Raw genomic sequence first — 23,701 nt, forward strand, 5'->3', positions numbered from 1 at the left:
GCGTTGCCAAATTTCTTTGCGTAAAGCACGAATTTATGGGAAAATTTGTGAGTATTTTTCTTGCAATTTTTCAGATAATTTTGTTCGCAATTTCACCGAAAGATCCTGAAAATTCCAAGGAAAAATGTTCATAGCCTTCTTCAAAAATCAATATTTTATCGAAAGAGATTTGGCAACTCTCGAAAGTTCATACGACGGTTTTCCTTAGTACGGCAGATTGCTCGGCATTGTAGTGGTGCCTGAACCTGCCGAGGTTTTCCTGTTTTTTCTTCGTGTTCAGCCGTTGCTGAAAGATAAAGAGACAGTTTCGATTCTTAATTGCCGCGCTGCCCTCGAAAACGGTGCCTTGTAGCAAGTTGGCGCAATGATGACTTTTCATCAGCATCCATAGACGAGTTTAAATCCATAATAAAAACTGAAAATCAAACAGGGCACATATTCTTTCAAGGAGTGTGCGGGGTACTTTACAATGTAACAATGCCACACCAAAATTCACGGTTTTCGCCTTTTCATATTCGACTTCTCTCATTAGCGAACTTTATTTATTGTTCCGAACTTCCTCGGAAAGTTTTTTTCCGGTTTGTCTCATCAATCACCAGCACCAGTGGACACCGTTGTTCCTAGATTCGACCGATCAAATCCGTTGGTTTTCGATGGATCGAACCTTTTTTGGAACTTTCTCGCGAGGTGGTACCAAAATCACGCACCAACGTTGCGATTTGCTAGTCACCGAATCGGAAGTTCCGAACTCGAATAGAATGGCAGCTCGGGGGTTCGGGCACACTGGGAAAAAAAAAAAAAAAAAAAAAAAAAAAAAAAAAAAAAAAAACACATTGGATCTAAAGTCCAGACTCTTGAAAACATTGACCAGAAAAAGGACTCTTGATTCAATCAGATTTAAGCTTAAATCAAAAGGAAATCCGCTCAAATTAAGAGGCTTGGCTCTTGATTCAAGCTTAAATCTGATCGAATCAAGAGTATTTTTTCTTGTCGATGTTTTTAAGAGTCTGGACTCTACATACAATGTGTTTTTTTCCAGTGCACCAAAGTAGTACCGAACCTCTAAATAAAATTTGCCTCAAGACCAGTTCTATTGGGGTCCGGTATCGGTGCCGCTCTGTCGCGTGTCGTCCTCGGTGTCAAGTGGCCACCGGTCACAATCCGAAGCAATGCCGGAGCGGGGCCGCAGCTGTTCCGCAGCAGGGGTAGGCGGGGGTACGCGACCCCTCCCCCACCCCCTCTGGCGCCTGTTTATACTGGGAGCATCCCCCCTCCTCCTTCTCCTCACCGGTCCCAATCTGGAAACGGGTCCTGTCCGGATCCGGAGCCGATTAGGATTCTGGAGAGTGTCAGTGGAGGTCTCGCCGGTCGTCGAGTGGTGGTCCGCGGTCCTCGTCCACCCCACCGCCACCATCGCGTCTCGATTCTCGACTCCGAGTCGCGTTATTTTATCTCGCTCACGCACGCGGCCCAGGGGTCCCGGCGTCGGCGTCGCCATGACGACGACGACGCCTCCAAGCGCCACGCCGCGCCAAGTCAAAGCGCCGCTGACGATATCAACAACGGACAGTTCATACAGAATTTTCCGAAAAGGCGATCAGTCCGATCAATCGAAATTGAGTTCTCGATTGATAATCACAGTGGATCGAAATTAATCGATTATCACAATTTGTAGGTAGGTAGTGCATTTTAGAATGAAAAATCACGCGCGTCGAATATCTTCGATGGCAACCTAGCAATTTACGGCGCAATTTTTCCGTATTTCCTGCAGACACCCTGTTGAAAGTCATTTTTAGCCGGCCAGGTTGGCCTAACGCTCAGCGCGTCTGACTCTAGATCTATAAGTGCCGGGTTCGAATCCCGGTGGTGGTGACAAAGCACGGAAGTGACGAGTGGATCGGCAGAAACAGATTCTATTGGAACCTTAATCCCTAAAAATTTGAAAGCCGGAGCATGGATGTGCAAAATCCCCCTGATGTCCACTGACAATAAAATAATATCTATGTTGAAACTCATGTCTATAGATGGCTGCAGATTCCCAGTTACCATATAAACAGGAAAAGAAGCCAAAAAAAAACTGCCAAAAAAGTCATTTTTGGGGATTCCTGGTTACTTTGTTGAAATCTGGGAAATCGTAATCGTTCCTGGTGCCCCAGGACATTTCTAGTCGCGCTCAGTACTACCGATGTGGAACATTGTACCACGGTTTTTACGGCCGTACTTTTTTTCTCGGTGGCAGTCACTGTCTTCTCCAAGAGGCCGTCCATAAATTACGAAACGCTCCTGGGGGAGGGGGGTCGAGTAGAGCGTTACGCCATTTCGTTTTTACGTGTCAAAGGATAGTAACCTACATCACAAAATCGCTAATAAGAGGGGGGGGGGGGTAAAAAATGCCGAAAAAGTGCGTTACGTATGCGTTTCGTATTTATGGACGGCCCCTAAGCGAATTTTCTTTTGACGTTCGGAACTTCTCTCCGCCCGAACCTTGGAATTGCAGTTTTTTCTTTCAAATTCGGAGCTTCCGATTCAGTTCTCAACTGTCCGTAAAAAAGGTCTCCAGTGTTGATGATTGATGAGATAGAACCGGGCACAACTTTCTAAGGAGGCTCGGAACTTTGAAACTATAAAATCCGAATCTTATCGAAGTTGTGAACGCTGAGGAGAAAAAAGTGTATAGGAAGAGTTTCCGCGCCGTGTACTTTTTGTTTTTTGTGAAATCTATTTCGCTGACTCGTGCCGATAAGTTGGCACTTTTTAACCCCTCTTTTCTCCTTCGACTCCGCTGGGTCTCCGTCTCCGCACGTAAAAATCATCAATTATTCATCCGTTTCATTTGCATTCGATGGCAATTGCGGAGCACGAGACTGCGCTGCGCTCGCAGTTTTCGCTGCCGCCGACGCGACGCGACGACGACGGCCGACGAGTTGTTTTAAATGCGGATCCATAACCTCGGTTTCCACTCCCGTCTTGTTCGAGAGAGCAGTGTAAGCAGAAATGAAGTTTCGAGGAAATGGACCAGTAGCGATCTAGCGAACGAATCCTCCGCTCTTCGTAAAATCGTGCACTGGAAGAAAAAGTCGCTTGGATCTAGAGTCTAGACTCTTGAAAACATTGGTAAGTAAAATACTCCCGATTCAATCGGATCTTTGCTTTAAATCGAGAAACAAGCCTCTTAATTTAAGCGGTTTTCCTTTCGATTCAAGCAAAAATCCGATTGAATCAAAAGTATTTTTTCTTGACATTTTTTTTCAAGAATCAGCTGGATCCAAGCCACTTTTTTTCCAGTGATGAATAATCGCCGAGAGGACTTTTCCAGGGTTGCCGCAGCCAGGAAATACCGAAAGAAAGATCGGAAAATTTTTAACAGTCGGCGAAAACCTGTAAATTTTGGAAAATGATATCGATAGTATGGGCGTCACCTCCGGACGCAATTCGGAACGCTCATTGACGCAATATTTGAAGACAGCCATGGGAAGAGCTTTATGCATTGCTTTACCAAGCAAGACAGCAATATGTGTAATCTTCGGCATGCTTGCGTGCTAACGTATTGGACCAATAACGAACGAAGTTTAAGAATAGAAGTTTTGGAAAAGGATGAAGTTTTGCTCTTGACTGAAGGAGATTCTGTTTTCTTGCGATACAGTGTGGACTTACTGCTGAGTGATTAAAATGACGAAACTTTTTTGTCTTAGTTCGTTTCTACCATTCTACTGGGCTGATTACCATGATTTTTGCAGCTATCGAAAGATGCTAACTAATCCCTAATAATTCCCTGAGCTCGATCTTCGCAAGGTTTGGAAATACGTCTCAGGATTTTGGATAAATTACGTAATAAAGCTGTACTTAAATTATCTCATTTAAACAACGAAAATTTTCTTTTTTTGTCACCGTTCGATCTGAAAATCTGCTTACTGGGCCGACTTTCATGATTTTTGTGACCACCGGTAGGATACAGTTCTTAGATGAGCTCGCTGCAGATGAATTAATTTAAATTAATTAAGATTGATTCACGGGGGCCTGCGAAGTGGGCCATCAAAGAGCGCAAAGCGCTCTCTGGGGGTTAGGCCGCGTAGCGGCCAGAATCGGGACCCTTATTTTTGTATGAGACGATGCCTCTATGAATTATGAGATACCTTTAAATGAACTGACCCACTGAATTTGACTTGTTGCAGATAAAACAGTGCTTAAAAAGGCGCCAGGATGCCCGGAGTGAAGCTGACGGATGTTAATCCGGAGCTGGTGTGCGTCCTCTGCCACGGCTACTTCATCGATGCCACCGCCATCAAAGAATGCCTCCACTCGTGTAAGTCTCCCCATCCTATTTGCATCCCTCTTCTCTTTTATCATAAATATATATATGTTTGTATTGATCTGATGCCGGAACGCGTCCGCTGAAAATTTAATTCCGCTCGCAGGGATGCAGTCCCCTCGCTGAGGCATCCCAAGACTCCGGTATATCAAAGCCTCCGAAAAACGATGCTGCGCTTCCTCCGTCCCCTTTTATTTAGTTTAGTTATTAAGTTATTTTATTTGGTTTATTTGTGAAGGGTAAGCCGATGAAAACAAATCCTCCCCCAGCCAAAACAGAAGACTAAAAGAAAATGGATAGTATTTAATGAAATTTATAACGAAAAATCAGTACCTCTAAAGCAAAGGGCCATAACTATGTTTTATCCATTTTGACATCGTTGTCCCAGACGGACGAACGCTTCTTCTACTTAAGGATTCCAAAATTGGCTCAATTTTTCTTCTACCAAAGGTATAACCAGCCCAAACAAAAGCTTTATTGAAAAGAAAGTAATTGATTAAGTTTTCAACTAAAAATCAGTCACTCTAAAGCATAAAGCATCGTAACTATATTTTATCCGTTTTGACACATCGTTTGCCCTGACGGATAAACGTTCCCTCACTCCTTAGTTCCAAAATTGGCTCATTTTTTCTTCTACCAAAAATATATAACCGCCTGAAAATTTCTGTCTAAAATTTTGCTGCTTTGTGCCTTTCAGAGGAAAAATTGGCGAAACTTGCAGCTAGGTAGAAATTCCGAACAGTTTTCTAACAAAATACTTACGGGTCTTGAGGAGGAATTTTACAAAATTGAAATGCATTTACGTGTTTCCGTCCGGAAAACGAAGATATCACGTATCACCCGCGCAGTATAGTTTGCAACTCACGGAGTTTTTCATCTCGCGTCTGACGCTAGATGCATCAATTGAAAGTTTAATTTCCACTGTTTAAGTCTTGTAAAAAATAGCGAAGAAACATGAAATCATTCGCTGTTTCCCCAACGAAGGAACGTAACTACATTTCTATGTTGCCAAATTGCCCTTCGCAAATTTCATTTTTATCCGGAGAATCTTAGGCATTTCTTACTGATAAGTTCACTGACTTTTTCTCTGATTCCATGTAAAAATCAAGAAAATTTTGGACGAAAATCGCACAGGTGCATCATTCAAAAAAATTAAATTGCTGTAGTCAATTTTGCAACCTTGGAATGAAGTTATGTTCCTTCGTCCGGGAAACGACTTATTATCACCCAGTAAAATTGTAATCATACCACGAAGTTTATACGTAAGACACGGGGGAAAGTTGCAATAGGTTATCCCTCCAATCTGAGATTTTGTAATGCGAAAATTTGAATGTAATCGATCCCCACCCCCTAAGCCAATCGGCTGAGTGGAGGGACAGGACGCCATTGTGGTACGACTAGTTAACGCTAGTCATGGTTCATGTAGAAGTAAACTCCCGTGAGTGCAAGTGGTAAGTGCTTTGTGTCTCCCCCATTCCGAGTGAAGGAGGAAAGCACACGCATTAAAAGGAGGCACAAAATACATAATGATGTTGCCAAGTTGTCCCTACTTTAAAAGGAATTTACAGGTCTCGTCAGCGCTTAGTGCCGCGCTTTCTTTTTCTATCGCTGCCTGGTCAATTCCTCTCACTCGAATATTTTTCTCTCGCTTTATCCTTTATGACATACCTACAGCTTAATGAAAAGCGCTGTATGAATTTTTAAAAGTTGCCAAACTACACCGAATAAACAATTTATGCTCTAGAGTATTGGAGGAGTTGGGTGCAGAAGGGCATTTCGTGGTTGCGGTGTTGTAGAATCTCTATCGCTAATATATATTTTGGGGAGGAAACTAAAATGATGAAACTTCTGAGATGTTAGTTTTCATCATTTTAAAATCACAAGAAAAATTCAGTAAAAGTTTTAAAGGATCGCATGAATTTGCGTTAATTAAGTATAGTACATGAAACTGTACGGAAATCCTGAGAAACCGCAACCAAGAAATGCCCCTTCTACACCCAGCGCTTCATTATGAATATTTTCCCTTGAAGTTCTCACAGGTACTAGATTAAATTGCGAGAAGTACATATATTTGGATTGCTTCAAAAAATTGAGAACTGCACGACTCTGCTTTGTCGTCACAGCTTTTCTATTTACGTGTTTATGTTTATGAAGATACTCGTCTTTTTTAGAAGAAATGTTCCACTATTTCATATCTTTTAATGAAAGTGTTACGATACCTAATGAATAATTAATATATCCTCGTCAGTTTTCTATTTTACAAGTGGAAATTTTCACGACAGAACTGAAACCCGAGGGATGCATAGAAGCCAGTTATTAATTTATTTTTTAGATGACTACTAGTTTTTTCCTCGAAATTTTTACGTACAGTGAGTTTCAGATAAAATTTTCTGAAAAATTCGAATGGAAAAATTCATTAATTTTCCAGAAAATGTGTATTTTATTGAAGGAAATTTAGCAACGTGCGAATTTTCGTTCATCGTTTTACCTTAACACGGCAGCGCACAACGTTTACGAGTCGTGAGTTTTCTCCCAAAGCGGTGCCCATTAATTACATTATTATCCACTTATTTTGGTTTTCAACCCCTCCCCTCGATCCTTCGCAAGACAGCTGTTGGCACCTCTAAATTCCCTTTAAAAATATGTCTAGTTGAGCGCACTTGTACAGCTTGTTAATTTTTGATGGAAATAAACATCAGCCAATCAATCTTTCGTGTACGTATTAAATCGATTCTTTCCAACCACTCGTTTCTATCCAGGGACCATTCTTAAATTACGTAACGGGAGGGGGGTCCAGGAGAGCGTTACGCCATTTTGTTTGCAAAAGCTAGGATGTTAGCGCCCCTCTCGCGCTCATAACTGAATAATTGAAAACGGGCGTGAGAAATCCAGTTCGCCTTCAGTTCGATGGATGCAATTTGAGCGGCTCAGGAGTTGAAATAGTTGCATCCCCCATGTAAGTTGAACGTGATTTCCGCAGCAGGATGCACAACTTTCATCGTAATCTTCATGCTTTTAATGACTATCGGAGCAAAACGTCCAGTAACTTTTACTCGATTCTCCCCGCAGAAATAACTTGAACGGTGATATTAGATCTCTTGCGACGTATAAATCCCCACGCGGAAAGAAAAACTTGCGTAGGAGACAGATTTCGGATAGGTCAACGAGTGGGCGTTCCTTAACCTCTCCTGCGTCCACGTAAACTGGGATAGATATGACGCAGGGAAGATTATTGAATGTGTCTGACGCAAAACGGTTTTTTCATGACTGTTTATAAGTAACTCCTAATTTTTACGCGGTCATGAGGTTGTACAGGGAAAACGGTTTGCGTCGAAGACACAAGACAGGTAAGTCTACGGCGTTATCTACCTTACTTTTTTGCATCCCTCGACCCTCGTTGCGGTTAGGGGCTGAAACATACTCCGTTTACGTCTCTCAGCTCGAAACTGAACCGGCAAGTGTGGGATGCAAAAAAGTTAGGTACGCCAATGGATTGACCCACTCGTCTTGTGTCTCCGATGCAAGCTCGTTTTTTCCGTGTCCATTTCAAAAAGCGTTTACTGAAGGAGAGAATGCTGGAAAATGATTCTCTTGGATCCCTCCGAGTCCAGACTCTAAAAAAATTGGCCCGAGAGAATACTCTTCGATTCAAGCGAATTAAGTCCAAAGGAAATCCGCTTAAATGAAGAGGCTTGGCTCTCGATTCAAGCAAAAATCCGATTGAACCAAGGACCAAGGGGCCGGGCCGTTCAAGTATTACTTAACGCACTTTTTCCAAATTTTGGACCCTCCTCCTTTTGTAACGCATCCGTAACGCAGCCCTTCACCCCACCCCTCTTTTGAATTACGTAACGCTGGCCCGTCCCCCCCCCCCCCCCCGTTCACAAAATATATTCGGGAAGGGCGGATTTTCAATTTTCCGCACGTTTCCCCCCAAGTTCCAACCCCCCTCCCCCTCTGCTCATATTTGTTACGTATCGCTGGGCTTGACTCCCATCCCCCCTTGTAACGCACCGTATATCTCCTCCTTCCCCCTAAGTGCGTAACAGAATACTCGAACGGCCCCAATAGTATTTTTTTTAAAGTCTGGGACTCTGGACCCAAGAGAGTTTTTTTCCAGTGAGGGGTTGAAAGCTAGAACAATGGTTGATAATACATTATTCCACCCCCTAATTACGAGGCCGACAAAAAGGAGTATCAAGTAATCGGGGGAAGTCGCATTTTAAAGTATTTTATGGACACGCGGCACAAACACACTCACACTCACACAGCGAAACATCCCCCGACCGCGAGCGTCGCGTCGGCCGGTGGGTGGGACAGTCGACGGAGGCTCTCACTCCCGCATATTTTCCCCCCGCTCAAAGCAGACCGCCCAGTTTACCGGCTTCGTTACTCATCTTGATCGATCGCTCGCACGGTTTTTTCTCTTCAGAACGACGGCATTACAGACATTTCGGGCCGCCGAAAGTACCCTAACAGCCCCTCAGCGACACCTTTCTCACAGTGGCGTGGTGTGCTTTGTGATAAATTGATTGTTATGTCATTTAAACCTATGGAAAAGGATCGATAAACAGGGTGTTCGCAGCGAACACCTTAACGATCGATTCTTCACCGTAGGTTTAAATGGCAGAACAATCGATTCATCGCAATTCACGCCACGCCACTGCTTTCTCAGAAAAACAGAGGGGACATATTCATGTTGATGCGAGCATTCTCTCATTGCATTACTGCCAGGGGGAAAGTGCGTATTTTTCCGAATCGTGTTTTTAGCCCAACGCTCCATCTATACGCACGCTGAAAAATGGACCGCGTATGGCCGAAAGGAACCAAGCCACATCAGCTATTGCCAAATTCAACTGGGCATTTTGATTTTTTATCAGAGAACTATTGTGCGGATTCCTTTGACAATTTTAAAGCATTTGCTTTGTACTATGCAGGAAATTTACTGAAATTTGCACAAAAATCCTCTCAACAGTTTTCATGTAAAAAATTGAATCGCTAGGTTAAATCCGGCAACAGCTGATGTGGTTTGGTTCCTTTCTGCTTAACGCGGCCCAAATTACAGTAATCTGGAGTAACACGTCCAGTTCAGATTGAATCTCGCAGCGTTTTCAAGCGTGCGATGTACGGTATCAGCAAGAACACTATTCATGATTATCAATCATTTACCGAAAAAACGAGTTTGTGTCGGTGTCTCAAGACAGGTGGATCAATTTCTTGATGTTATTACTACACTTTTTTGCGTCCTCTCCCTGCCCGCAGTTTAGGGCCGCAACATGTCTCGCCTCGGTTGTGTCTCAGCCCTGTAGCGGCAGGTTCGGGGCGCAAAAAAGTTGGGTGACTCCAATTTACCAACCCTTTTTGTGTCTCTTACGCAAGCCCTCTGTTTACTAAGAGCTGGCAACGTGGATGGGCTGTGCAGGACTGATTTCTTGCCACGGTGCGGTGGTTTTAAAAAGTCTGACTTCTGTAAAACCGATCCCACCGCAAGGGTGCGAGTGTTGCGGTCTAACTTTGTAAACTGCAATTCCACCGTGATAGTGAAGCGAGTCGTAACTTACAAATTTTCGAAATCGAGTCTTCTTCAAAAACCGTCACATCTGATTTAGTCGAAATCTCTGATGCTACTAAAACTTCTTGTTTGGATAAAAACGATGTGAGAAAACCGCAAGTGCGCAAATGTTTGACTTTGTTTCAGACAATAGAGCCGTAAGACACTTGATTCCGCCAGAGAGCCAACGAGAGTAGTACGCATCATTAAAATGCCGCCTTTTTCTGCCAATTTCTAACTTTAGAAGGATGTCTAGTGTCCAAAATACAAAACCCATGAAAAACACGCAGACAAATGCACTTACGGCTGTCTTGCCTAACACGAAAACGAACTTTTTTGTATTCTTGAAAATCGTCTGTTTTTGATCATCCGAACAATTTATGAGAGTCTTCCGGATGAATAATGACAATTTGACAAAGAACGGAGGCTTCTTCGAATAAAACTTTCCGCTCAGACTCTACCGAGCCCATTTTCTGAAAACTTCACGGCAGAGTTGTACCGTAGCCACAACCTAACCGGCCATTCTTGACGACTTTCAGGGTACCAGCTCTGATAATTTCGAAAATTTTATTCAAGCAGCCTCCTATACCATCAGGGTGTCAGAGACCTTTTAACTACACGATCGGTCTCGTGTCAAAATCAGTGGTGAGGCGTGAATAATCGGTAATCGATATTTTCCCATTTGAAACTACGGTAAATAATGATCATTGAGATGTTCGGTGCGAAACACCCTGTTTATCGATCCTTTCCCATAGATTTAAATGGCAGATCCATCGATTTATTGCGAAGCACGCTACGCCACCGGTAAAAATGGAAAGCACTGGGGGAAAAAAAACACATTCGATCTAGCGTCCAGACTCTTAAAAACATCGACAAGAAAAAGTACTCTTGATTAAATCAGCATCTATCTTAAATCAAGAACCAAGCCTCTTAATTTAAGCGGATTTCGTTTTGATTCAAGCATAAATCCGATTGAATCGCGACTATTTTTTCTTGTCAATGTTTTCAAGAGTCTGGACTCTAAATCCAATGTGTTTTTTTCCAGTGGGGTATAAAAGGAAAGGCCTCGAAAAAGGGTCTTAAAAATTGGAAAGCCGCGAAAAGGAGTCTCGGCAGTGGAATGGGTCAGTGGCGTGGCGTGCTTTGCGATATATCGATTGTTATTCCATTTAAACCCATGGAAAAGGATCGATAAACAGGGTCTTCGCAGCGAACACCTTAATAATCGATTCTTTACCATAGGTTTAAATGGCATACAAATCGATACATCGCAATTCACGCCACGCCACTGGAATGGGTCGCGTCCGTTCCCGACTCCGAGTAGTAATCCACAGCTCTTTACCGCTCACGTACTGCTCTTTACCTGAGCATGGAAGCATGAATGTAACACGCTATTCCCTCCGCCGCGCGCGGAAAATCGGGAATATCGGAGGAGGCGGCAACATGGCCGGAGCAGAGGATTGATAATGAAACGGAGAGAGTGGGGATGGAAAGGGAGGGGAGCGTCGGAGGGTCGCGACTCGCGGGCAGCTCCCCGGATCCCGCCAAACCGCGTATCCACCCCACGCTTCCCGCGGGAGTTAGGTCGTTCTTCCTCGACGGGGCCGCAGCAACGCTGCTGCAGCCCGAAACGGCACCACGCCGCGCTGTCGGGAACACTGGGTCATCCTCGCTAATTAAATATTAAACCCCCCCCCCCCCCCCTCCCATCCTCGGTGTTACCCCGCTTTCCACGACCTTACGCGTAAATTCCAGCATGAATTTTAATCGTCAATTAGGAGTCCTCGCGGTTCATTAAGCCGATGCCTGATTCTGGAGTTGCTGGTGCTGGGGTGGCTCGTTTTTTTTTTTTTTTTTTTGCCAGGATTCTGGTCGAAATTTTTAACACGGAGAGGAGGCATTTCGACTCTAAAGTTTGCAGGGGGTGCAGCGGGCTGATTGTTGAAATAGATAGACATAACGATAGACAAAGCAGACACAAGGAGTATGGAGTGATTCTATTATTTCTATTGGTTGAAATGATTGGTTCTCATATAGACCAACTTATAAGTCTCTCGTGGGTTGTTAATATTAGTCTATTGCCTACCTTTTCTGTCCATTGCAACTACCCGCTTCCACCAATAGGATCTCTTCATCTCCTTTTTGTCATCTTTGTCTATCGCTTTGTCTATCTATTTCAACAATGAGCCCGTAGGAGCTTTATCTTTTAGAGACTTCGTACTAAGAATTTAAGCAATAGTGTAGGAGGTTCCGCGGACCAATCCTCCCTCGGATATTCGCGTTTCCGCCAGTCTGATGGGAATGGGTCAGTTCAGAGGTGGATTCAGCAATTTGGCGTTCAGGTTTCCTCCATTTAAACCGATGTTTATTAATCGATTCTTGTCGGAGCACCTGGCCTCTCGAATCGATACATCTCCGTAGGTTTAAATGGAAAAAAAACAATGTTGCCAATTTGCTTGATCCGCGAATGGATCAGTTGCGCTGGTCACACAGAATCATGTTTTGATGCTTGGTTCTTGTAGATTATCTGAAAGAAATGAGATCTGTATCAACCGAAGTATCGCGCTTTGAAAAATTCGGTTTATGACTTGACTTCATCCACCGCGATAGTGACTTCCTTGGTTTCTTTTACCTTGCTGGCAGCCAAGTTTCATTTTTAGTAACCCAGTGCAAATGTGTGTCTCACAGATTGATAACATCGAGTTTGAAGAAACCGAGGGCGTCACTACTGCGGTGGATGACGTCATAAACCGATTTTTTTCAAAGCGAAATCTTGCTTGATATTTAAAGTATAGAAGTTGCTTTTTGGACGGATCTTCTTATTTTTAGCTAATCCCCAAGAATCAAGCATCAAAATATGATTCTGTGACCAGCGCAACTGACCCATTATCGAGAAAGTTCAAAGAAATGCAATTCAGCCAAGGTTTTACTTGATTATGAGAAGAAGATTGAATGATTGGACTGAATTTTTCGATAAAGCGCTAATATTTCAGGCTCTTGTCTTCTCCAAGTGAAGCGAAATAAGTATTATCCCATAATCTCTCTCTCCATCAACAAGTTAATTTAAGTAACATACGATTTAAATTTAAAATTCATCTCGTCATTTTCCATTGCCCTCTATTGAATCGAAATCATCCGACACAGGATGGCATGAGACGTAAGAAAGAAATGAAAGAATGGAAATTTCAGCGAAATTTCACGAGGCTGTGAAAGATTTCATATTTTTCAGGGGCTAGAATATGCAACCCGCACTCATACACACGAAAATAGAAGAAAGTCACATTTTTTACATTTTGCGGAACATGAAAAGGAAGCACCATTTGCCCAGATCTCTCATGAATTAACAAATTTCATGAAATATTTCTCATGAAATTTCAAAATCTTATTTTTCAAACAGCATATCTCTTTGAGGGAAAACTGTGCTCATATGAGCTTTTTCCCTCTGTATTGAGGTTTACAGCTGTATTTGTAACGCACGTTGGCAAAAAACTCCAACATACTATCTTACTTTTCATGAAATTTTGCCAACCTGCTTCATACATGTAGCACTGAATGGTGGATCGTAAACATCAGCCCTTAGTTGACATCTGAAAACGATTGCAGCTCAACGTGACACTTCAACAGAGCATCTTGGTCACATCGAGCAAGAATCAGATTAACTCTTGAGGGGGCCCGTTGGAGACACGCAATAATTAATCTGGCAACGCAGCATCACCGTCGTTTTACCCGAAAGACGGAAAACAGATGCACCCCCAAGGCCCTCGACCCCCCGGTTCACACGCCTACGCTTGCGGGGTGCAGCACTGCAGCTCCTGGTTTTTGACTTCAGTCAGTTTAGATCCGTGTCGCCGTGTCCGTCTTATTGATGCAAAACTGAATAAATTCTATTTCCAGATTTAATACATATCACATTCATATCTAACTTTAATTTCTTCAGATTTCGCCCGCAAAATCTAGTGTATACAATCCGGCCCACTGTGGAGTTAAAATAGTTGCCTATCGGGTTCAAACCCAACTTCATATATTCCGCCTTCCTTTATTCTTCGCGTTGTGTCGTTTTGGGTTGAAATAGCGTTCCGTGCTTTTCAAGATCGTGTTTAAAATATGGCGTTCTGAATATGCTGATGCATAATTATACTCTTTTGTTTCAGTTTGTCGGAGTTGTATTATTCTCTACCTAGAGGCGAAGAATTATTGCCCAAAGTGTCAAGTGCCCATAAACACCAGCAAGCCGCATTTAAGTCTGAAGTAAGTTTTGCCTTTAAATCATAGCTATTTTCACTTATCCCTGCAAGTTTTCAAGTCTAATTTTATGAAAAGTCAGTCTCTGATCTTGAGTCTTTTTTTTTTTTTTTCATTTTTTTGAGATCAAGTTAAGCAAAATTTACAACAATGAAAATCGAGGCTTTTAATTCAGAAATTCTAAAAATAATTTTATGACAAAAATTAATTTTAACATGTAAACCAGCGAAACGCTGAAAATCGTTTTTCACTGAACAGTGAAGAGTTTTTTAGTCTTAGTTACAGCCGTAGAAGTAGTTTTACCACACGAATGTATGATATTACGTACAAATGCAAGGTCACTTTGTTAACTCCAGTAAATCCGTTTCGTATACATGCGAAATTGTTGTCTCTCGTCGATCTACCCAAAGGTTCTTGTTCAGCTCATCACATTTCTCTTCATCAGCGTTCCTTGAATTGCAGGGCTTAATTAAAACTAGTAATTCAGTGGAATTCTAATTCAGCTATGTAATTGTTAATGATGAGTTTTAAGGACCTTTAAGTTGTACTCTTATATCGAATCCGAACTCGCACTTTCGTCTACAATGAAAAAAAGTATGTTAACATCTACTATGAGTCTACTTGATTTTTTACACAGTGATACTATTTGATGAAAATAACCAGAATTATGATGGTATTTCCAAGAACTTTGGTGATGCTTACCGTAATATGGTGATTGCTACCGTAAAATCTGGTGTATATTACCGTATACTTGTATCACCGTGTCAGAGAATGGTTGAATCTACCGTATATTTTTTCAGTGTATTTCAAAATTGATCGAATCCTGAGAAGATCCTTTCAAGTTTACGAAGGAAGCAGCTTTGGCGAATTTTTCGGCGCACCATTAGAAAAAACATAATAGCTTTATGACGGCTCTAATTTTCTAACGAGGTGTTTAACCTTTAAAACTGTTTCAGGCCAGATAAAACACGGCAAGACATTGTCTACAAACTAGTGCCTGGACTATTTCACTCAGAAATGCGGAGGAGACAAGAATTTTACCAAAAGAACCGTTTTAGAGGTATGTTATCAGTTTGTTGTTTTTTATCATTATTATTTTACATCTTGGTGAAGAGTGTTCCATAAATGATAGCACGTTCCCGACCTTCCGCCATCCGCTACTGGTTATTCTGCCGTGCTAAGAAAGAACGCCGTATGAACATTCGAGCGTTGCCAAATTTCCTTCGATAAAATGTTTATTTTTGTGGAAAGTTATGAATATTTTTCCTTGAAATTTTCAGGAATTTTAGGTGAAATTGCGAACAAAATTATCTCAAAAATGGAAGAAGAATATTCACAAGTTTATCAGGGGATTCTTGTATTATCAAAGGAAATTTGGCAACGCCGTATGAGCCATCAGGCGTTGCCAAATTACCTTTCATTTAACACAAATTTCCTGGTAAACTTCTGAATATTTTCCTTCCAATTTTTCAGATAATTTTGTTCGCAATTTTGCCTGAAGTTCCTGAAAATTTCGAGGAAAAATATTAATAACTTTCCTCAAAAATGAACGTTTTATTGAAGGAAATTTGGCAACTCTCGAATGTTCACACGGCGTTTTTCCTTAGCACGGTTGAGTATAGCACTATCTGCAGGTGACCATTTAACGAGCAGTGGCGAGACGTGAATCATTGGATATCGATATTTTCCCATTCGAGACTATGATAAAAAATCGATTAGTAAGTCGTTCGTTGCGAACACCTTCACAAATCGATCCTTTACTATGGGCTCAAATGCAGATCATTCGATTCTTTGTGAAGCACGCCAAGCCACTTCAGTAACGAGGCGGTTAAAATTAGATCACTTCGCTCTGTGCAAATGTCAGCGCCATCGACACTCAGCATATCCGCTCATAACCTACTGATCGTAAAATTAAGTTTACTTCACGTGGGAGGCCAATAATTCGATAATGCTTTTTTTATGATCCATTTTTTGGGGAATCGGGGATTGAGTGTTACTTGTAGTGTAAATCCCGTGGACGTATCATGGTTACAAATTATGACCTCTAACAATAATTTCTGCACCAGCTTTGCTACCGTAACACGTCTAGTTCCGTGGAAAATATCTGTTCACTGCATCAATCTACCGTCATCTGAAAAAGAAGATAGAAAATAACGGAGACTTAGAATACATTACGCTTATCAAAATTTTGTTAAATTTTTCAGATAATTTTAGGATGTATGCCGAAGTCGTATTATTCCTTTAGAGTTGAAAATCTGAAAACCTTGAAAAAAATTCTTTCAGCTTTCAAAATTTTTAGGGGGACTTCAATAATTTGGTCGCAATCGAATACTACTTACTTGCACTTCTGTCTTTTTTGCCCATCTTTTCGCTGAAACCATTAAGACTTGATTGTTGTATGACTAGCGCAACTCGCCCATTCTGCACGAAATGGGGACTACCATTTTGGAACCCATTCCGTTTAATTTTACTAAATGTTTTTTATTTGGTCTTTTGACAGATCTGCATTTGCATCCGGAAGCTAGAGGAGTGGACGTTGATAGACTGATTTATTCCCCCGAGGATAGCATTAGCTTGTCTTTGGAATACTATGACAGGTAAGATTCTGTTTCATCTCCCTTAAAAGTTATTTAATATCGCATCGTTATCTCTGAGAAGGGTGATGTCGGAAGCAATGCAATTAAAATTTAATAATTCAAAAATTATCTATTCCTAAAATTTGAATCAATTTGTAGTTTTCAAATGTGTTATAATTACTAAATTGTATACCAATTAATATGGTTTTGTGTGACCCAATCCTCGAATTGAACATCTTTGGATTCTTTCCCCCGTTCCTTTCTTCTTTTTTTCCCCCCCTTTTTCTTCCTATTTTTCGGGCAAACGGAGGGGGAGGGGAGGGAGCACGCCCATTATGTCCCCCCCCCCCCCACTGCATTTGGGAAACGAATGTCACCTGCTGATTCTAAAGCGAGCCTGATGAAGTAGTTCCTTACATCCTTTCATTGGCGGTTTCCGGATACCTCGAAGGGGGGAGGGGGTGCGAGGGCCTCCCCCGCAGAAATTTTTGAATTTTAAAGCATCTAATATGCAATTTGAGTCAATTTCGTCATGAATAATTACCAAATGTAAGCGCCTTTTCTTCTTTTTTCCCCCGTTCCTTCCTTCCGTCTTCCTCCTCATATTTCTTTTTTCCCCCGTTCCTTCCTTCCGTCTTCCTCCTCATATTTTCCTCATCCATGAATAATTACCAAATATAAGAGTCTTTCTCTTTCCTCTTTCCTCCGTTCCTTCCTTCTTCCTCCCTTCCCGTTTTCCTCCTCTTTTTTCGGGCAAACCTGGGGGGAAGGGGGGCGCAAATCTTCTACGCCCCTCCCCCCCCCCCGGTCCGCCTATGCTTCCTTATCTATCACAATATGCAGTCCATTAATGGTACCTAATGGAGAAGATTATAAGATAAACTTATCTGAAACGGGATCAACCCCGTGAAGCGGGGCACTCGAGGACGCCTCCGAGAAAAGGGGAAACACGGTCATAAAATCACGATTCGGAAAAGTCCAAGAACGGTGTTTTCGCCGGGACCGCGACCGGAATTATTTACTCGGAGCGCAATCCGGGATGTAATTACCGATACATAAACTCCGTCATGAATGCAGGCCCAAAGGGGGGACCGGATTCTGGCGCCTTCGAATTAGCCCGAACAAGCGCACGGAAGGGTGCCGCGGGGTATTGTTCGGGGAGGGGAGCGCAGAGCTCCGCTAAGTAAAAACCGCGGATACCGCGTTGGTTCCCCGTTGCATTTACGCGGTTTCACCGGGCGTCGCGTCGAGGGTTGTGCGGTAGGGTCGGGGATCATCTGAATGAAATGACGAAATTACCGCCCCTCCCCCTCTGCCCCCCGCCGCCCGGCGCCCCTCGGCGCGCTCTCCCGCCCTATTATCGATGCATCCCGACGCGACCCTCGTTTTCGCGCGAAAAATCAAGCGCACTTGCTCTTTAATGGTGTGTCAACACTTGTCGTTAGTGGCCGCGGCTTTATAGTGTCGCGGCTTCAGCTCGTTATCGGCGGTAGTGGGTAATTAAACGCGTTATTTTGTCCGACTCGTTTCCAGGGGTCAAGTTGTTCGCTAACGTTCCCTGGTTTCACGGCGTAAGAGTAAATAACTTTTTGAACGCAGGCGTGTGTGAGTGTTTTTCTATCAAAAGTTTTGCAGGGCAGTGGATTTAATTTGGGGACCCTCGGGGAAAAAGAAAGTTCCCAGTTTTACCTGGCTCGTGGTTACATGATAGCCAATGACGAAGCGTGAATAATCGATTATCGAAAGGGTATCCCAGGATAAGGGCACCAAAATGCCCCTCCTCACGGATTTTGAATTTAATGGTCTAAACCCCTTCAGGAGGTCCTAAAAACATGGTTTTGGGCAATTTTAACCTCCTGACCCCAACCACCCCCCCTCCAGCCCCGAAAAACCCATTTTTCGGGGAATTTTGGGGTATTTTCACGTTTTATTTCATATCTCCCGCGTTTTTCAATTAAAATGCACCAAAATTTCACCAAATGTACATCAGGGCAATCACATTCTTGGGTAAAAAAATCAAATTTATCGAAATATATTTAGACTCCGAAAAAAATTCGTGAAAATCGTAAATTTTCAATTTTTTTCAGATTTTAGCGGTTTAAAAAAAATGAGGACACATACATTTTTTTTATTGCCTTAAAATGTAGGTAATGTACCCAGTTGTTACCAAAAAAAATTTCAAGCCTTCACGCGTGGTGCGTCCCACCGAAAAAATGGTTTTTTTTGGCGCCAAAACGGTCAAAATGGCTCTTTTGGCAACGGTTTACTCGCACGCTATCAAGATAGTAACACTAAAATCTCTAATTTTTGGTTTCAATGTTTCAAGAAACATGCCCTAGTATCGTCAGAAAAGGTTTCAAGTCGATCGAGTCCTTACGCCCCACGTAAAGTACCGGTTTTTGGCGCCAAAATGGTCAACAATCCTATTTCAGAAGAGGTTACTCGCCGTAGGGTGGCCCTTATTTTTGACTTTACGGAATTTAAAGTGCAGAGCCCTGCAAATGGTTTCATTTGATGAGAAAATAACTGGGAAAAAATAAAAATGGAGAAAAAAATATTTTAAAACGCGCCTCAAAGAGCCTAAAGTTCCGAGCGTGGCGTGCGAAGACGCGTTTTTTCGTCATTTTGCGAATTTTTTTTCTCCCGTTGAAATGTTTCTACGGCTTTGAAATTTTTGTAGGTAACATACTTTTTAGAGTACTTTACGAGAAAAATAATGAAATTTACCTCGCCCGTCATACATCATGCGATTTCGTCGATTTTTCATAAAAATTCTCCCGCGGCACAGTTTGCCTGAACGAGTTTTGGCAGCCAAACGAGGCCACTTTGAAGGGGAAATGGGGTATTTTAAAAGTAGCGAGGTAAATGTTGTTATTTTTTTCGTGAATTACTATAAAATATGTGATACCTACTTCAGAAAATTTCAAAACCGAAGCAACAATTTAAAGGTGGAAAAAAGACACGCCGCGCGCCGTGCGGGTAGATTGTAAGGGAAAATCGGCAAAATCGCACGACATGGCCACTTTGATGAGGTAAAAAGGGCATTTTAAATTTGGCGAGGTAAATTTCATTATTTTTCTCGTAAAGTACTCTAAAAAGTATGTTACCTACAAAAATTTCAAAGCCGTAGAAACATTTCAACGGGAGAAAAAAAATTCGCAAAATGACGAAAAAACGCGTCTTCGCACGCCACGCTCGGAACTTTAGGCTCTTTGAGGCGCGTTTTAAAATATTTTTTTCTCCATTTTTATTTTTTCCCAGTTATTTTCTCATCAAATGAAACCATTTGCAGGGCTCTGCACTTTAAATTCCGTAAAGTCAAAAATAAGGGCCACCCTACGGCGAGTAACCTCTTCTGAAATAGGAATGTTGACCATTTTGGCGCCAAAAACCGGTACTTTACGTGGGGCGTAAGGACTCGATCGACTTGAAACCTTTTCTGACGATACTAGGGCATGTTTCTTGAAACATTGAAACCAAAAATTAGAGATTTTAGTGTTACTATCTTGATAGCGTGCGAGTAAACCGTTGCCAAAAGAGCCATTTTGACCGTTTTGGCGCCAAAAAAACCATTTTTTCGGTGGGACGCACCACGCGTGAAGGCTTGAAATTTTTTTTGGTAACAACTGGGTACATTACCTACATTTTAAGGCAATAAAAAAAAATGTATGTGTCCTCATTTTTTTTTAAACCGCTAAAATCTGAAAAAAATTGAAAATTTACGATTTTCACGAATTTTTTTCGGAGTCTAAATATATTTCGATAAATTTGATTTTTTTACCCAAGAATGTGATTGCCCTGATGTACATTTGGTGAAATTTTGGTGCATTTTAATTGAAAAACGCGGGAGATATGAAATAAAACGTGAAAATACCCCAAAATTCCCCGAAAAATGGGTTTTTCGGGGCTGGAGGGGGGGTGGTTGGGGTCAGGAGGTTAAAATTGCCCAAAACCATGTTTTTAGGACCTCCTGAAGGGGTTTAGACCATTAAATTCAAAATCCGTGAGGAGGGGCATTTTGGTGCCCTTATCCTGGGATACCCTTTCCCCATTTGAAGCTATAGTAAAACATCGATTATTTATGCGTTCGTTGTGGACAACGGCTTTTGCTGTTAATGGACTCTTTTGCATAAGTTCAAGTGGCAAATCAATCACTTTATCGGAAAGCATGCCACGCCACTGATAATAGATTGAAATCTAACTTATTTCTTCACTCGTGAGTCAGTCATAATTAGCAAGACATTTAGCTAAAGCGAGAGTATTGGGTCGGAGATGGCGCAACGGTGTGCAGGTTATTATTTCTCTCGGAAGGTTTTTTTTTTTTAAATTTTTTTTTTTTTATTAAAGCTTTCTAGAGCATGATTTTAGGCACTTCCCGACGATACGACCCGCTTGCTTTTGTACTGACCACGTGAAATGGAAGAGCCCCCTTGAGACCGAAAAAATCTAGCTTGACGAAAAGACTTGGATCCAGTGGAATGAAAAATTAGGAAGCTAAGTCGAAACAGTGGGAAGCAGTTCACTCACATCGAATGTCGCAGACATTTGACTCGTCGCAGTGCGTTCTTTTGTCGAAAGGGGCGTAACTCCATTCCAAAGTTGCAAAATTGAATCCACCAAAATTGACTCAACCAATTCGATTGTTTACCAAAAGTACTATTGTGCAATTTGTGTCCAAAATTTTTCTGATTTTCCGCGAGATCAGATGAAAAATCAGTGAAATTTTCAGTTAGAAGTGCCCAAGACTCTACAGTCATAATCGCTGTTTGCGAGGGAAAATTTGGCAACACTGAAATGTAGTTACGTTCTTTCGTGAGGAAAACTATGTCTTGTCGTACCTACTTAGTCCAAACCATATTCCATCCTCTATATACTTGGTGTGCTTGCCTTAAAATATACGTATATCACCGCTACTTACTTATTATCATCAACGACTGTGTTACGATGGTACGGATATCATGTCATAACACGTTGTGAACTCAACATCCTCAAAGGGTCTTAAGAGGCATCGAGAATAACGTACACACACAACCCCTCATAAAGTTTTCGACACGACCCTCCCACACCAGTGCGTAATTTATGAATGGCTCAATTGAAAGGGGAGGTTTTCCTCTCTAAGACAACTATATAACGCTTATGAGATTTTTGTGCGCCCCTTGCGTGCGGAGCGTAGGGGTGTTCTCGCTTTTGGTAGGTCAGATACGCAGACAGGGGATTAAACCCATACACGGCATTCTCTGGGAATTCAAGGGACTTTCATCTTTGATCTGTTTTTTGTAAATTTTTGACATCAGACATCCTTTCCCTCTAGGAAACAAATTTCTGGGCACGCCTCTTATTTTTTCGTGGCGAGTGCACTCCTACGATAAAAAGAAAACCCCAAAACCAAGGCAACCCTGCTGATGTATTCGCCCTCTATCTTTGCATTTAGAGTTTGTCTTGATATACAGGGTGATCCAGAGTTAAACGGCCATATTGCATCAGGAGCGTGTTATATGGGTTAAGTTTAAATAAGACATTTTTGTTGTAAAAAGTTTTTTCCAAAAGTGCCCCCAGTCGGAGCTATCACCCTCCCTCCTCCCCCAAAATTTTGGAAAGTTAATTGTTTTTTCTGAATTTCGGCAACGTTTGTGAACCAAATCTCATGGAAATGTGTACTTCCCTGTAATTTTATGCCCTGAACTCATAAATGATCTAAAAAAAATTTGAAATTTCAATTTATAACAAAAACTTCTTATTTTGACCTATGGATCACACTCCTCCAGTCTGGCCGTTTAACCCTGGATCGCCCTGTAGTGGTGGACTCCTAGGGTAGCACAGGATATCCTGTCCATTACGGCCTCAACTTTAAGAACTTTTTTAAGCTTAAGAGTTGATTTCAGAGAAAATCCGTGGCTCCATCGTGTTTACATAGGAATCAGTGGTTAAATCGCGAATTCCTCGCACGTGCATGCAAAATCTTCCCTCCCATAGCAGCGCTCGCGGAATTGACGGAGGCCTTTCTAACTTTCTTAGCGCAGCGACGGAAAAGGCGCGAAAATGTTTCAATCCGAGAGTGCGCGGACGCGATGAAGAAGGCGCGAAAATGTTTCCTTCCGAGAGTGTCAAAGGCGGACGCGACGGAAAAGGCGCGAAAATGTTTGATTCCAAGAGCGGCAAAGGCGGGCGCGACGCTGAGGTCACTCATTTCGGGGACCCGGGCCGAGGCGGGGCAGGTGGGGCCGGGGGGCGGAACTGCGCGCTGATTTCCGTCGGTGGCGTTTTTCGTTTTTCGACTCGGCGCTCGGGAGTGGGAAACGGAGACATGTGGAACGTGATGCGTCACATGGACCGTGGACTGATTGCCTTCTCGCGGCCCGGGCCCCGCGCGCCCGCTGCGACACCCCAACCACCGCCGCCGCCACCGCCACCGCCGCCGCCGCCACTGCCCAACACTTCACTCCAAGGTCGACCACGTTGCCGAGTGGCGCCTGCCCAGCTCACCGCACTCCCGAAACCCCGCGCAGTTCCACCGAGCTCCGTCCTCGCCTCGGCTCTTCGGTATTGTGCGTCGCACGATGGATCGAGTCAAGCCGAAAGGTCGGACAAGAAATTTTTACTAAAACTGCAAATTTTGATGTTTATTTCCACACATTTTAGTACCAATACAATAGTATGGGGTGCTTCAAGAAGAAAACTACACGAAGAAACACTGGAAAAAAGAAACTCATTGGATCCAGAGTCCAGACTCATGAAATCATTGACAAGAAAAAATACTATTGATTCAATCGGATTTTTGCTTGAATCAAAACGAAATCCGCTTAAATTAAGAGGCTTGGTTCTTTAAGCTAGATTCTGATTGAATCAAGAGTACTTTTTCTTGTCGATGTTTTAAGAGTCTGGACTCTAGATCCAATGTGTTTTTTTCCAGTGAACCGGTGGGACCATTTTTAAAACTTCAATGTTTTGTATAAACGAAGTTGCCGTACTTTCTCTCTGTTACAACTCTCGACAACGATAATCTCTCTGTAACCAGGAAATCGG

At 42.4% G+C, this 23,701-nt stretch overlaps 1 protein-coding gene across 1 annotated transcript in view; it reads left to right on the forward strand.

The window, feature by feature from the left end:
- Window positions 1-4,170: 4,170 nt before the first annotated feature.
- The window catches only part of LOC140224742 (uncharacterized), a 29,597-nt gene continuing 10,066 nt past the window's right edge, over window positions 4,171-23,701 (forward strand). The window contains 4 exon segments of the mRNA XM_072301207.1: window positions 4,171-4,303; window positions 14,012-14,108; window positions 15,059-15,162; window positions 16,603-16,699. Coding sequence (XP_072157308.1) covers window positions 4,201-4,303; window positions 14,012-14,108; window positions 15,059-15,162; window positions 16,603-16,699 — 401 coding nt within the window. The 5' untranslated portion in view covers window positions 4,171-4,200.

Source organism: Bemisia tabaci, chromosome 6 (assembly GCF_918797505.1).
Source record: "Bemisia tabaci chromosome 6, PGI_BMITA_v3".
NCBI classification, from domain to species: Eukaryota; Metazoa; Arthropoda; class Insecta; order Hemiptera; family Aleyrodidae; genus Bemisia; species Bemisia tabaci.